The sequence below is a fragment of the Brassica napus genome, chromosome A9, assembly GCF_020379485.1.
Source record: "Brassica napus cultivar Da-Ae chromosome A9, Da-Ae, whole genome shotgun sequence".
NCBI classification, from domain to species: domain Eukaryota; kingdom Viridiplantae; phylum Streptophyta; class Magnoliopsida; order Brassicales; family Brassicaceae; genus Brassica; species Brassica napus.
Genome location: NC_063442.1, coordinates 42371877 through 42386250, shown reverse-complemented (window position 1 = coordinate 42386250; position 14374 = coordinate 42371877). Strand labels below are relative to the sequence as shown.

The 14374-nt window shown below is 36.3% G+C and overlaps 3 protein-coding genes and 1 long non-coding RNA gene across 4 annotated transcripts; 3 read left to right on the top strand and 1 right to left on the bottom strand.

Moving 5' to 3' along the window:
- Positions 1–467: 467 nt before the first annotated feature.
- LOC125578600 lies at positions 468–3987 on the bottom strand. The gene is made up of 2 exons (XR_007316714.1): positions 901–3987; positions 468–767 (listed from the first exon to the last, which is right to left on the bottom strand). It is a non-coding gene; the product is annotated as an uncharacterized LOC125578600 (long non-coding RNA).
- A 1786-nt stretch (positions 3988–5773) lies between these two features.
- On the top strand, positions 5774–10661 carry LOC106400960 (acid beta-fructofuranosidase 4, vacuolar). Its single transcript, XM_013841368.3, has 7 exons — positions 5774–6247; positions 6633–6641; positions 8166–8410; positions 8906–9523; positions 9632–10044; positions 10133–10220; positions 10316–10661. Exons 1-7 carry the CDS (start codon positions 5848–5850, stop codon positions 10532–10534), a joined length of 1992 nt encoding a protein of 663 aa, XP_013696822.2. The 5' UTR covers positions 5774–5847; the 3' UTR covers positions 10535–10661.
- A 183-nt stretch (positions 10662–10844) lies between these two features.
- Positions 10845–12069, top strand: LOC106415019 (putative pre-16S rRNA nuclease). The gene is made up of 6 exons (XM_013855618.3): positions 10845–11187; positions 11275–11334; positions 11407–11519; positions 11586–11654; positions 11721–11772; positions 11843–12069. Exons 1-6 carry the CDS (start codon positions 10915–10917, stop codon positions 11990–11992), a joined length of 717 nt encoding a protein of 238 aa, XP_013711072.2. The 5' UTR covers positions 10845–10914; the 3' UTR covers positions 11993–12069.
- Positions 12037–14087, top strand: LOC106415018 (thylakoid lumenal protein TL20.3, chloroplastic). Its single transcript, XM_013855617.3, has 7 exons — positions 12037–12439; positions 12532–12717; positions 12798–12827; positions 12935–13041; positions 13428–13462; positions 13556–13684; positions 13771–14087. The coding sequence occupies exons 1-7, from the start codon at positions 12279–12281 to the stop codon at positions 13960–13962; spliced, it is 840 nt and encodes a 279-aa protein (XP_013711071.2). The 5' UTR covers positions 12037–12278; the 3' UTR covers positions 13963–14087.
- The last annotated feature ends 287 nt before the right edge of the window (positions 14088–14374 follow it).

Below are 14374 nucleotides of genomic sequence, written 5' to 3'. Positions count from 1 at the left end.
TCTTTATTTTCCTTATCTTTTTTTGTTTCCTTGTGTCTTGCTCAATACGGTTCCTTGTGTGAGACTTGGGCTATAAGTTAGCTGAACTAGATTAATCGTCGTCGTGTTCTTTGGTCTGAAACTTGTGGATTAGACACACTACAAGAAATATGTACATTATTAGCGCGAGAAATATGCTATATTAGATGTTTGATAGCGAATTCATAAATGCTATGTATGCGGCAGCCATCATAGGTACCCCTCCTATGATAGCGTTTTCTGAACGATACGAAATATACCGATAAGATAGCAACACTTATATGATATTATTAACTTAACTATAGCTTCTGATTCGTGTTATGATGTACATATAATGACAATGATATAATGCTGTAACTAGAAATATAACAATTAAAAATTATTTTGAATATTTATTAATTAGTTAAAAGTTAAATAATTATAAAATAAATCGAAAATTATTTTGTAACTGAAAATAAAATAAATTTTATTAATAAATTAAATTTGGTTTACAGATTAATTCTGGTTTACAAAACTAAACCAGAAACTAAAAAATAAAATCAGACCACTTCAATTTAGGACACTTAACCAGACCTAAAAAACCTAAACCTAAAGAAAAAACTCCTGCCGCCTCCTCCATATCCTTGTCCCTCTTCCAGCAGCCCTGAACTTTGATTCCTCCAGCCGCCATGAGACTTATATACTCAAGCCGCCATGAACCTTGCTTCCTCCAGCCACCACGAACCTTGCTTCCTCCAGCCGCCATGAACCTTGGCTCCTCCACCAATCATTACCAAAAAGAAAAGAAAACAAAACAAAATCAGATTCGTTATAGAGCAACAGAGAGAAGGAGATACACAGATACGAAGAGAGATATAGAGAGAGAGAGAGAGAGAGAGAGACGTCGATCGTGGTGGTGGTGAGACAAGGGGGAAAACAGTGGTGGTGAGACGAGGAGGAGACGCGGTGGTGGTGAGACGAGAAGGAGACGCGGTGGTGGTGAGACGAGAAGGAGACGCGGTGGTGGTGAGACGAGGAGGAGACACGGTGGTGGTTAGATGAGAGAGATGGGAGAGAGGCGTTGAGAGAGATGAGAGAGAAGAGATATATGAGATATGAGAATGAGAGGTTAGAGTGAAGAAGAGAGAATCGGGAAAAAAAAAAGCAGAGAAGGAGATGATATGAGATCTGTCGTGAGAGAGGGAGGGAGAGAGAGAGAAGAAAAAATAAAAATAAAATTGAATAAATCTCTACCTTTAGATCTAAGTTAATCCAATGGTTAAGAGTGTGATCTATGTATTTGAATCTGATTGGCCAGAAATTTTGTCTTTCTTTTTCTATTTTTATTTTTGTTTTGTTCTTAAATATTTGATAATTTATTTTCTAAGTAAATTTTCTTAGTTATATCTTATATAAAATTTTGTATTTTCGAGTTTATAATTTAAGTTTAGAGTTTTCTTTTTTGAACATAATAAGTTTATATTTATTTTAAGAATTGATGTTTAAGTTTGAAAATATTTGATTAATATCAAGACTATGATTTAAGATTTTGGATCAGAGTATGAAAATATTAGATTTGAATATTAGGTCTAAGATTTGTAGTTAAATTTTTCAAATTTTAGTTTTGAAGTTTATATTTAGAGTATTGTATGTATAGTAAAGTTTATGTTTGAAGTTTATATTTAGAGTATTGTATGTATGTTTACACAGAATGTATAATTTATGTTTGAAGTTATGATTTAGGATATAGAGATTGATTAAAGATTAAGGATATGTGGTTAGGAAATTATAGTTAGATCAAGAAGATTAAATTTTAAGTTTAATTTTAAGATTTGAAGTTATAATATAAAAAGATTATAGTTTTAAGGGTTGTGTTTAGGGTTTAAAACCATGTTTAAGGTTTAGGGGTTCAAATAGCTTTTCTTAGCATTATAAAAATGCTATTATAAGTCTTTCGTAGTTTTATTAAGCCGCTTAAATAATATTTTTGGCGCTTAAATCTAAATTTCCGCTAAGTATTGGTGAAATGATGATTTTATTCTTCCCGCTCACGTAATTCTTAAAATAGCATTAATTAAGTGTTATTTTAGGTTTTTCTCTATCATAGCGTTTATCTAATGCTATTATATAATACGGAAATTTCTAAATCATCTACGATAGCAGTTCAGTAAAACGTGCTATAATAATGTGCTATCAATGTAGACTTTTTTTTAGTGACACCTATATCCATAAACTTATGTGTGAACCAAATAATTAGTTGAATGAAGACAAACAAGAGGATGAACATAAACTTGTCCGTGTCAGTCATATACATTATCTGATCTCTAGTCACTTCTCTATCAACCTCTTTAATTGTCAAATTCTAAAATTTAGTAATTTACACATAATCACAAACGTAAAATTTCATTATGTAGTATAATATGATTGTGCTTCTATTTCGACGACGTGTGTGATTGTAAATTGTTGTGGGTTCGTATCATTATGAATAAAAACAATGGAATAGCTCGTCTTCAATGCGATTCATTCAAAGTCGAAGAATTTCAGTGAAATGGAGTGATTGACTGATTGCATATCCTTCTAAATTATTGAAGGATAATTATTAGTACTCTTTTGAAAAAAATATAAAGGAAATTTTAAAGGTTCTCAAAGTTTTCTTGGACTATGTTTTTCATATTTTTTCTAGAATTATTGTTTAGCAACAAATCAAAGATGGAGACATGGCACGTTATGTCTGCCAAAACCTATCGGTCTTTTACATGTGGATCTAGTTTTCCCACATTGCAACAATCATACAATATCTTGTCTTCTCCAATTTGGTGTTTTAACGTAAAAGAGTGTTAAAATCCTTTGAGATGTGTTTGCATTTTATACCCTTTGATAGAATTGTCGACTAAGGTTAGCTTCAAGTTTATTGCCTGGACCGCAAAATTAGGGTTGTCTTCTTGTTTGCTCAGTTCACCTCAACAAAAATAGTTTGAGAACGAAAATTTTATTAACAAAATAAAAATGAAGAAAACGAGATCGTGATTGGAACAAGAGTTAACAGAGACAAAATAATTAAATTTCAGATCTTACTAGTTTGTAATTTTTTATTTTTTTGAACACTTACTAGTTTGTAATTGATATTGGAATAAGTTAGCTTTCAATCTTAAATCCCACATGCAATTGATATGTGGCTTGAAGAGGTTTCACGTGTTATAATAATTGTTTATTCGTCTTATAATCGGTGTTGGTTCATTTCTTATCAATTATTGGACATGGGTTCCTACTGCCCACTGTTGCGATTGAGACAATGTATTATACACTATTTCATGTGCTTGACCAACCTAACAAGTGGTGTTAAATGTATATTTTAATTGCTTAACTATCCAAATGGAACTAAGACTATGTTTCCCCATATTTCCACCGGCCAAATCAAATCAATGGTTCAAAACTAATCAGCTGTTCTTACTAGCCACTAAACTTTTGTTTTATGTTGAATCGAGTTAATAATGTTTAGAGATTATTTGTTGTCTTTAGAAGAAAAAGAGTTTTGTTTAGCAGTTAAATTAGTAGTTGGCCGGTCATGTTTACGTGTTTCTCGTGTCTCTATAAATTATCCTTAATTCGATATTAACTACTGCCTTTGGTAATATAATATCAATGCCGACCAAAGAAAATAGAAGTTTATAATGTTAATATTACACTGAAGTAAAAATCTTCGAAAAAGGAAATAGGAATTACCGTTATATTGTGAAAGAACTGAACATACATGCTGTATTTGTAGGGGTGTTCAATCCGGATATCGGTTCGGTTTCGGTTCGGTTTTTTTCGGTTTTCGGTATTTCGGTTAGTAAAATATAACTACCATTCTAAATCCATATTTACTTCGATTCGGTTCGGTTTATATACCGTCGGTTTTCGATTTATTCGGTTTTATACCAAAAAACATAATTATTTTGTTTGAGATCATATTATATGAATTTTAGAGTCATATTGTCAATACAGTCATTTATTAAAAATATATTACATGTTCAAATAAATGAACAAAAAAGTAAAAATGTCTTTACCATCAAATAAAATAATAAAATCTATAACTAAAATCAAAGCTTGAAATTTTGAAAATAAAAATATGAAACAAAATAGAAACATGAAAGAAAAGTTTTTCCACTCTTCCATATTTAGTGTTCATTAAAGTTATACTTTTTCAATTGAAAATTTTCCATTAATTATTGTTTATCAAATTTATAATCTTAATATTAATTTAGTGAACACTAAAATAAATAAATAAAATAAAAAAAAAACTTAGAAAATAAGATGTATGAATTGCGATGTATTGTTATTTAGTTATAGTTCAAACGTTTTACAAATTAAAGTTTATTATTACTATAAAATTATGGTAATAGTTATTAACACAAATTTAACTTATGTAACAAATAGATTTTCATGATATGTCAACCTTGCCAACACATAACTTTCGAAACTAACATCTCCAATTTCAGAAAATGTAATGGATTTAATAATTAAAAAAATACTTTATTCCCTAATGAAAATGTATTCCTTGGTCGAGAGGTAAACACATCTCGCATTGCATTTTGAATTTCTATAGAAGTACGTGGACAATTCAATGTAAAACCCATCATTGTCATAAGTCATACTAGGGGTGGGCGTTCGGGTACCCATTCGGGTTCGGGTCGGGTATTTCGGATTTTCGGGTATTTCGGTATAGAAGTGTAGAACCCGTTCGGGTATTTCTGTACTTCGGGTCGGGTTCGGGTATTTTTAGTTCGGATTCGGTTATTTCGGATCGGGTTCGGATATTTAGATTTTGAAAAAAAAATTAAAATTTTCATTTCTCAAGTTTCTTGTATTTAAAAGTATAACTTTAAGTTAACTAATTTTTTTTGTTTTTAATAGATTGAATGGTTAATAGATTTGGACATAACATTTTAAAACTAAAAAGACACTAATTTAGTTATTTTTTAAAAAAAAATTTGGTTGTAACTTTTTGTTAATTTTTGAAATAAAAAACTTGACATGCATTTTAAGTGAGTAGCAAATCATTTTTTCTGTAATTATATGTATATCATATGAACTTAAAATATGTGTAGTATCAATATAAATATTTTATATAAAATGAGAGATGTAAACTAGAAATATAAGGTTAATTATACATATGTTCGGTTATCTTCGGATATCCATTCGGGTTCGGGTATTACCCGTTCGGGTTCGGGTATCCAATCTCTCCTTATTCAATACCCGTTCGGGTATTTTGCTACTTCGGTTCGGATTTCGGTTCGGGTTTTTCGGATCGGGTTCGGGTGCCACTTCGGATATCGGGTAAAGTGCCCACCCCTAAGTCATACCATTCAACCAAACGGATAATTCACAAATAAGAACGAACACAATTGTTTTCCGTATGATATTCTTTTACTTTAGTTTCAAGCTATATTTTATTTATTAAGGATAATATCTCAGTCAAATTTTAATTCCGTTGCCGAAAATAATAGTATAAAAAAAAAAAAAAAAAAAAATAATAGTATAGATAAATTGAGATTTTTTTTAGTTTTAACTTTCGTAAGTCAATCCATTGTATAATGGTTAAAAATACTTTTAATAGAAATAGAGAAAAAGAAAAGTAAAATTTGTTTCAATAATGATTTAGGCACGGCATTATTACAGACAGACCTACCTCTTTTACTTTGACATTCGTACAAAATTCTCTTTCTTCCAGCGAAGCAGGAAGACATAAATCTTCAATTAAATTTTAATTTATTATTTTCCGATATTATAAATATATAAGCCATTTGCACTTTCTCGTGCATCGAAATCTCAAACACAAACAAAAAAAACTCGAAAACGAAAAAAACAATGGCGAGCTCCGATGCTCTCTTGCCAATCTCCGCCAGAGAAGAAGACCCATTAGTATCCGACGGGTCAAGATCCGACCCTAACGCGGAAACCCATCGCCGTAAAAGACCCGTTAAAGGTCTCCTCGCCGTCTCATTTGGGCTTTTGTTTATCGCCTTTTACGTCGTTCTCATCGCCACACACCACGGATCTAGTAGATCCAACGACGTTAAAATCGAAAGCGATGAAACAGCGACGACAACGTCACGTGCCCGTCTTGCCGGCGTATCGGAGAAAAGCAATGATCAGTTGTGGAAGCTTTCCGGTGAGCGGAATACGGTGTCGTTCGCTTGGAACAACAGTGTGTTGTCATGGCAACGAACGGCCTTTCATTTTCAGCCTGAACAGAATTGGATGAACGGTATGCTAAAAATTAGTTAAGAGAAAGAGAAAAATCTAATTGGTTGATTTTAATTATCTGGTTGAAAAGTCTTTTCTCTTTTTGTTACACATTCAAAAGAATATTCATTCTTACTTTTTTCACATATTTATTTCCTTTTCCATAATATGGGAGAGAATATTAAAATCTTCAAATTTCCAAATTATTCAACAGTAATTAATTCATTCAAATCTATCAAATTTTATTCAGAGAACATTATATAGTTTCATTTCATCAATATGATCTTGTGCTAATTAGTCTCTAATTTTGTTCTAATATTTCTGCTTGTTCTTTTGTTTTCTTATTCCTCCGTTTATCCACCAATACGATGTTGCTCAATGGCAAATCTGGGCTTTTCTTTCTGCAGATCCTAATGGTAAGTTTTACTTTCCTTTCTTTTCTGTTTATTTTAATATTGTAAAAATGAATTTCTCTTAGTGTAACTGTAAAGTATGATTATCTTAATACAAAAAATGAAATTTATTAGAAATAATTAGAGGGACAAGAAGTAGTGGATCGCATAACGTCATCACGCAACTCACGTTATAGCCAAAAGGCTCACTGACAAAATCAGAACAGAGTTACCTCACAACCAATAGCAAAAATTTATTATATTTTAGTTTAAACTGATTTTGCCACTTCATATCTCACATGAGATCCACATGCTAAAGAGATTGTACAAATCACTGGTTGCCACATAAAAGTTATCTTTTTTTTTTCCATCAAAGGGATTTAATATTATAAAAGAAACGGGCCAAACCCAGTACAATATTATAACATAAGCCCAACAACAAATAGGACACCCAACTTTCTAATGGGCTAAGCCCTACGGACCCATCACGAGAAAACCCTAGGGAGCAGGCGGAAAGGCATACTGCCGCCTCACTAAACCCACTTTTGGCCGCTTGTACACGTGTCGCGATCCTCCTCCGCGAAGAAACACGTGTCACAAGGATAGCGCCATACCATCTCAACTCGTCGGCGCCGGAGATCCAACCACCGGACCACCCGGCCAAACCGGAGCTCCATCGCTCCGTTCCTCTTTACTTTCACCCAACTTTGGGCCACTCAAGCCGGAGAGGCTCAATCGCCGTAGCGAGAGCTCCTCCATCAACATTAACCACCGGGACCCGCCAGAGGAATCGCATGCATCCTCATTCTTTCCGCCGGAGCTCTTCCATCTCCTCCGACGAACACACCAACCCACAGAAACAAACAAAAAAACCCGACCGAAGAAAAGAAAGAAACAAAACCCTAAAGAATAAGGGCCACGAGCCGGCGACGCAAGGCTGAAGAAGCCTTCACCCCCCGGAGACTAGATCCGATGACGGCGGACCTGAAGGAGTTTCCCCGCCACGGAGACAAAAGACCGGCGGCGACGGATCTGCGATAGCCTCCGCCTCCCGGAGATATTATTCCGACAACAACTAAGGTCTTCTCCGCGTCATCTACACAGCCACCGCGTCGTTACTCCAGGACCAGAACCAAAGCGGTTGGTGGCAGACCAGAGATCGGACAGGCGGGAACCGGCAGAAACGAGGAGAAGGCCGGATCCTGGTAATTTTATCTGAAAGAAACACGAGCTCCGGCGGCGGCACGGACGCTCACGCGCCGGCCGACCGCCGAGCCCTCTGGAAATTGCTTTCTCTCTCTCTTTCTCTCTGGATAAAAATAAATTATACTACGTAATTGTCCACATAAAAGTTATCTTTGGTTGATAAATCCTTGTGAATGCAAAGTTTGGATCTTATCTCAAATTGATTAAAGTCAGTGGGGTATACTAAACTATGCTATTTCGATTTGATACCTAAACTTTGTCGTCTACTTAAAAAAACTCACTATTTCAGAGTTCTATTCATTTTGACCACCCAATAAAACATAATTTTTGCATTTTGTCCAGGTCCATTGTTCTACAAAGGATGGTACCATTTCTTCTACCAGTATAATCCAAACGCAGCCGTATGGGGTGATATTGTTTGGGGTCATGCCGTGTCTAAGGACCTAATCCATTGGGTCCATTTGCCCATAGCCATGGTAGCTGATCAATGGTATGATGCCAATGGTGTCTGGACAGGCTCAGCCACATTCCTCGATGATGGCTCTCTCGTCATGTTGTACACTGGTTCCACCGACAAATCCGTTCAGGTATGCACACGCGAAAGATTTTAGCGTAACATTCAATTTTAAAGTGTTGAAACAAAATCAAAATAACAGTTTCAAAACAGTATAGCCATAGCTAAGCTATAGCACTATATTATCTATATTATATATCAAATCTAGAAAAGTACTTCTTTTCTCTAGAATATAAAAGCTCATGAAACTGTAATTAAAATAAAATTTAATAAGTTTTTTTGTAATATTCTATTTTAACGAAACAACCGTAAGAAAAATGGGTGAATCCAATGATATTTATATAAAACTATGTGTGCAGTGCAGTGAACATGTGATAATTTTAATATGTTTTGAAATTACAAATGGGACAATACTTGACGCCAACATGTTGTCTAGATTGTGTCTATGAACTGTTAGGCAAATAGTAGAGGTAACGAGTTATACAGCCAGATTTTGGTAAATTAGTTTTCTAACATGTAAATTAGGTTTAGTGATTGTATTAATGATAATAATTATATAATGTTTCAGGTCCAAAATCTTGCATACCCTGAGGACCTCAACGACCCACTCCTATTGAAATGGGTCAAGTACTCAGGCAATCCGGTTCTAGTACCTCCTCCTGGCATTCTCCCCAAGGACTTCCGTGACCCAACGACTGCATGGAAGACATCAGATGGAAAATGGCGGATCACAATCGGTTCCAAGATCAACAAAACCGGAATCTCACTAGTGTACGACACAATCGACTTCAAGACTTACGAGAAACACGACACATTGTTGCACAAGGTTCCAAACACGGGGATGTGGGAGTGTGTTGACTTCTATCCAGTGTCTAAGACCGCGGTCAATGGTCTCGACACATCGGTCAACGGACCAAATGTGAAGCACATAGTGAAGGCTAGCATGGACGACACCAGGTTTGATCATTATGCCGTTGGGACGTATTTTGATTCGAACGGAACGTGGATCCCGGATGATCCTACTATTGACGTTGGGATGAGTGCTAGTTTGAGATATGATTACGGAAAGTTCTATGCTTCAAAGACGTTTTATGACCAAAACAAGGGTCGAAGAATCTTGTGGAGTTGGATTGGTGAATCTGATAGTGAAGCTGCTGATGTACAAAAGGGCTGGTCTTCTCTTCAGGTATGTTCTGTTTCCTTGAAGCAACGTGCCGCGAAAGTTAGGTTTTGTTTTGCTATGCTTTGCTTGTGATTCAAGGTAGGGCTAAAATTTTGGTTAAAATATGATTAGGGTATCCCAAGAACCGTTGTTCTCGACACAAAGACAGGAAAGAACTTGATCCAATGGCCAGTGGAAGAAATAAAATCTCTTAGATTAAGCAGCAAGCAATTCGATATGGAAGTCGGTCCCGGTTCAGTTGTACCGGTCGATGTAGATTCTGCAGCTCAGCTAGACATTGAAGCGGAATTCGAGATCAAGAAAGAGTCTCTTGACAAAATTCTTGGAGATTCTTCAGTGGTGGCTGAGGCTGAGGAGTTTAGCTGCCAGAAGAGCGGAGGCGCCAGTGTCCGTGGTGCTTTAGGACCGTTCGGATTCTCGGTTCTTGCCGACAAGAGCTTGTCGGAACAAACTCCGGTTTACTTCTATTTGGCTAAAGGAAAAGATTCTAAGCTCAAAACTTTCTTCTGCACAGACACTTCAAGGTATTATTTTCTCAAAATTATTATAAAGTAATGTCTAACCGTACTAGTACAATATTGAATAATGAAATATAACATTTTTATGTAACAGGTCAACTTTTGCCAACGATGTCGTTAAACCGATTTATGGTAGTGCTGTACCGGTTCTTAAAGGGGAGAAATTGACCATGAGAATATTGGTAAATTTACTGAATCAAGATAAATTTATATATACTTCTGAAATATAATTTCATAATACAATGTGGACTGAAATACTTTATCTATTTTTGAATAGGTTGATCATTCGATAGTAGAAGGATTCGCACAAGGTGGAAGAACATGCATAACGTCAAGGGTATATCCAACAAAAGCCATCTACGGAGCAGCTAAGCTTTTTGTATTCAACAATGCCATTGATGCGACTGTTACGGCGTCGTTCAAAGTCTGGCAAATGAACAGTGCTTTTATTCACCCTTACTCTGAGGAAGCTGTCCGTGCTCTCTCCAGCACCTGATTATATACCCATTACCTCCAGCAATTTATTTCGATTTTGTAGATTTTACTTGTAATAAATATTGTTTTATCCGTTCTTTTACCATTTTAGCCATTGTTTAATTATATTCGAGGTTCATATTTGATTTCATCATACTTTTTTTTTGCACGACGTTTTATATTAAAATTAAAAGGAAAGGGATTATAGGCCGAAAACAAGGCCCAAAATTATAATTCATACAGATGCAGAAAATTGTTAATAAAAATGAAGTAGTTGGGCCTGATTGGGCCATATAATTAAAATGAAACGAACCTTTGAACGCAGTCAGAAGGTTTGAGAACAGAGCTTTTGTTGTCTCTTCGTCAAAGTAGTCGTCACTGTTCTGTCTTCTTGCCACTACAATGCGTTCTCTTCAGTATCTCCCCTCCGTCGCAATCTCTTACAGAACCCAAAGAGACGTAAACACCTCTCTCCTTCCTCGCCCATCTCCCATTAAAACACGTAATTATCCTCTACCGTTGAGGGCAGCGACGTCAACTGACGAAATTCCCCCTAACGCCGTTCGCCGGAAAACAGACAGCAACTGGAGAGGAGGGTTCAGTCTCGGCGTAGACTTAGGGTTGTCGAAGACAGGAATCGCACTTAGTAAAGGCTACACCTTTCGTCCTCTCACGGTAACTTCCGAATCTCTCTATCTCTGTGCGTTTACGTTATCTCTTAAAAGGTTTAGTGAAAGTGATGATGTGATTTTGGGTGTTTAGGTTTTGAAATCGAGAGGGCAGAAGCTCGAGACTAGACTGTTGGAAATTGCAGAAGAAGAGGTATGATTCTAAACTCTTTTATGTAATTTATCAGAGTTGGAAGTGGTTTTGATTGGAAGTGTGTGTTTGCAGGAGGTTAATGAGTTCATAATTGGGTTGCCGAGATCTTCTGACGGGAAAGAGACGGTTCAGTCTAATAAAGTTCGATCTGTCGCCGGACGGCTTGCGGTTCAAGCTGCTGAGAGGTGAAGCATACTCACACACATACACATATATGATCAAAGTTGTGAACTTTTTGGGTTTTGTTTCAGAGGTTGGAGGGTTTATGTATTGGATGAGCATGGGACATCTTCAGAAGCTTCAGACCGAATGATTGTAATGTTAGTTCTGTTCTTGGTTACTCTGTGTGTGTATGATTTGAATCTGATGATGTTTGAACATTTCAGGGGACTTGGCAAGAGTGAAAGACAGAGCAGAGAAGATGCGTACGCTGCTGTGGTGAGGCAATGAGAACACCGTCTTGAGTAGTATCTATGGTTGTTCTTATCGAGTGTTTCTTATGTTGCAGATATTGTTGGAGAGGTATTTCTCTACACAAGGTCTAGGAGCGGAGATTATACTTCCCAAGAGTTTAGACCTCCAAGAGAAGATCAAGAACAGTGCGCCCAAAGACCCTGACTTTTTACCGGGAAAGCTCGAAGAGTATTACAAATTCTAAAGTAGTTTGCTTTCGTTATGGTTTCTATTAGTTCACGCAGACATCAGTATATAACCACAACAATAAGTTATTCTGCCTTGGTTCCTCCACAAAAGATCATATTTTTCCTCTGTTTCACAAGTCGGAACAGAGTATAAGTAAACTGGTGAAACACAAGTGACATACGTGTACACATCTTAGTCCACTCAAATTGGATAATAGAACTCTTTCACACGTGCGAGATCATCTCTTGTGTGATAAAGCTGAATGTACCATTTCTACTCCGCAAAGTTTAAACCTTTCAACAATGGCTCTCTCTTCGCTCTCTCCTCTGCCCATGAAGTCACTTGACACTACACGATCCTCATCTTCCGTCTCAAGCTCTCTTTACCATGTTCGAAGATACCCATTGAGGCGTTTACAGCTAATCTCCCGTTCAAGACCAGAAAGAGATTCTTCAAATTCTAGGTGAGACTCAAACAGAGTCTTTGAGGTTCTCTGTTTTCGCAAAGTTTGGATTTTTTAAAAAAACTTATGGCGTTGGATTGTTGTTTGAAAAGGGAAGATTGTTGCTCCGGTGGAGAACCGAAGACGTGGAAGAGGTTTTTATCTGGAGCATTAGCAGTGGCTGTGATAGTGTCGAGCTCAGGGTTTCCTGCAATGGCAGATCTTAACAAGTTTGAGGCGGATATACGTGGCGAGTTTGGGATTGGATCAGCTGCTCAGTTCGGTTCTGCTGATCTCAGGTATCATACATAATTGGTTCTTGTCTGAATGTTTTTAGAGAAACTTCATTTGGCTGAGATGAACGTTGTTTGTTTTGCAGCAAAACAGTTCACTCCAATGAAAATTTCAGGTAAATATTTGAATTTGTTAATATTCAAGAAACCATCAATCGGAAGAAGCAAGAGTTTGTTTTTTATGTTCTGAACCATGTGTACACTGGTTTACTGATTGTTGCAGAAGAGCCAACTTCACTTCTGCAGACATGAGAGAGTCTGACTTCAGTGGTTCAACCTTCAATGGCGCCTATCTTGAGAAAGCAGTTGCCTACAAAGCTAACTTCTCAGGTACTCTCTCTCTCTCTCTCTTTCTTAGCTGTGCTATCACTTAGCCCTTCCCTATGCAGTAACTATGAGATTTATGGTATTAGACTTAAGAAAGAGAACAGATTCCACAAATAATATTCAGTTCTTCAGATGTTCCCTTGTACTAGAAATTTCTGAATATCAGTTCCTTTGCCTCCACCAGCATTTTGACATAGTGTTTAATCCCAAAACAGTTGCTGTCTGTGTTGCATCCTAGTTAAGTTGCATTCTTAGCTTAGATCCATTGTAGTAGATGTTTCATCTTTGGAACACCATTGTCTTCTTTTTAGATCAATTTGGTCAACCTTGTTTAAGCATTTGAGTCCTTGACGATGTCTATCTTAAAAGTGTGCATTTTTATTCTTCAGGTGCTGATTTGAGTGATACATTGATGGACCGGATGGTAAATGACATACACTTGTACTCTGTATATATATACGTGCATTATGAGGCATTCTCCTTTGGGTTCATGACGATTCTTTTATGGCGATCTTAGGTGCTAAACGAGGCAAATCTGACAAATGCAATTCTTGTACGTTCGGTTCTAACACGTAGTGACCTCGGTGGTGCCAAGATCGAAGGCGCAGACTTTAGTGACGCTGTGATTGATCTTCTTCAAAAACAGGTAACGTTTCATTCATCCATAGCTTACCATTAACATAAGGTGAATAGAGCTTTTCACAAGTGGTTCTCAAAATTTTGTGTTCGAAGGCTTTGTGTAAATACGCAAACGGGACAAACCCATTGACTGGAGTGAGCACAAGGAAGAGTCTTGGATGTGGAAATAGCAGGAGAAATGCATATGGCTCCCCTTCGTCTCCTTTACTCAGTGCACCGCCTCAACGTCTGCTAGGCCGTGATGGATTCTGCGATGAGAAGACAGGTCTTTGTGACGCCTCATAGTATCAGTTTGTTAAGAACTTTAAGAACATGTGTGTGGTTACAACGCCAGCTGTAATAACATTTGGTTCTTTATATGTTGTGTTACATTAATCGTCTACTGTGTTATAGTATTGAGTTGTAAATTACCGGAAAGAAAGTGAATGGAAACACTGAACAAAGGAGATAATGATCACTTTTATGCAAGTGCAATTAGAGATTTTGTTGAAGAATCCAACTATCTTTTAACATGGAACACATGGTAAAATAGTCTCATGATATAGAATATACATAAGTTAACAAATAAATAGCTCTTTGTGAGTAAATATATGTGTATATATATACATTTTGCAATTTAAAAAAAAATAGAATAATAAATTTAAAAAAATATAGGAGTTATAAAAAAATATTGGAGTTATAAAAAAATATTGTAGAT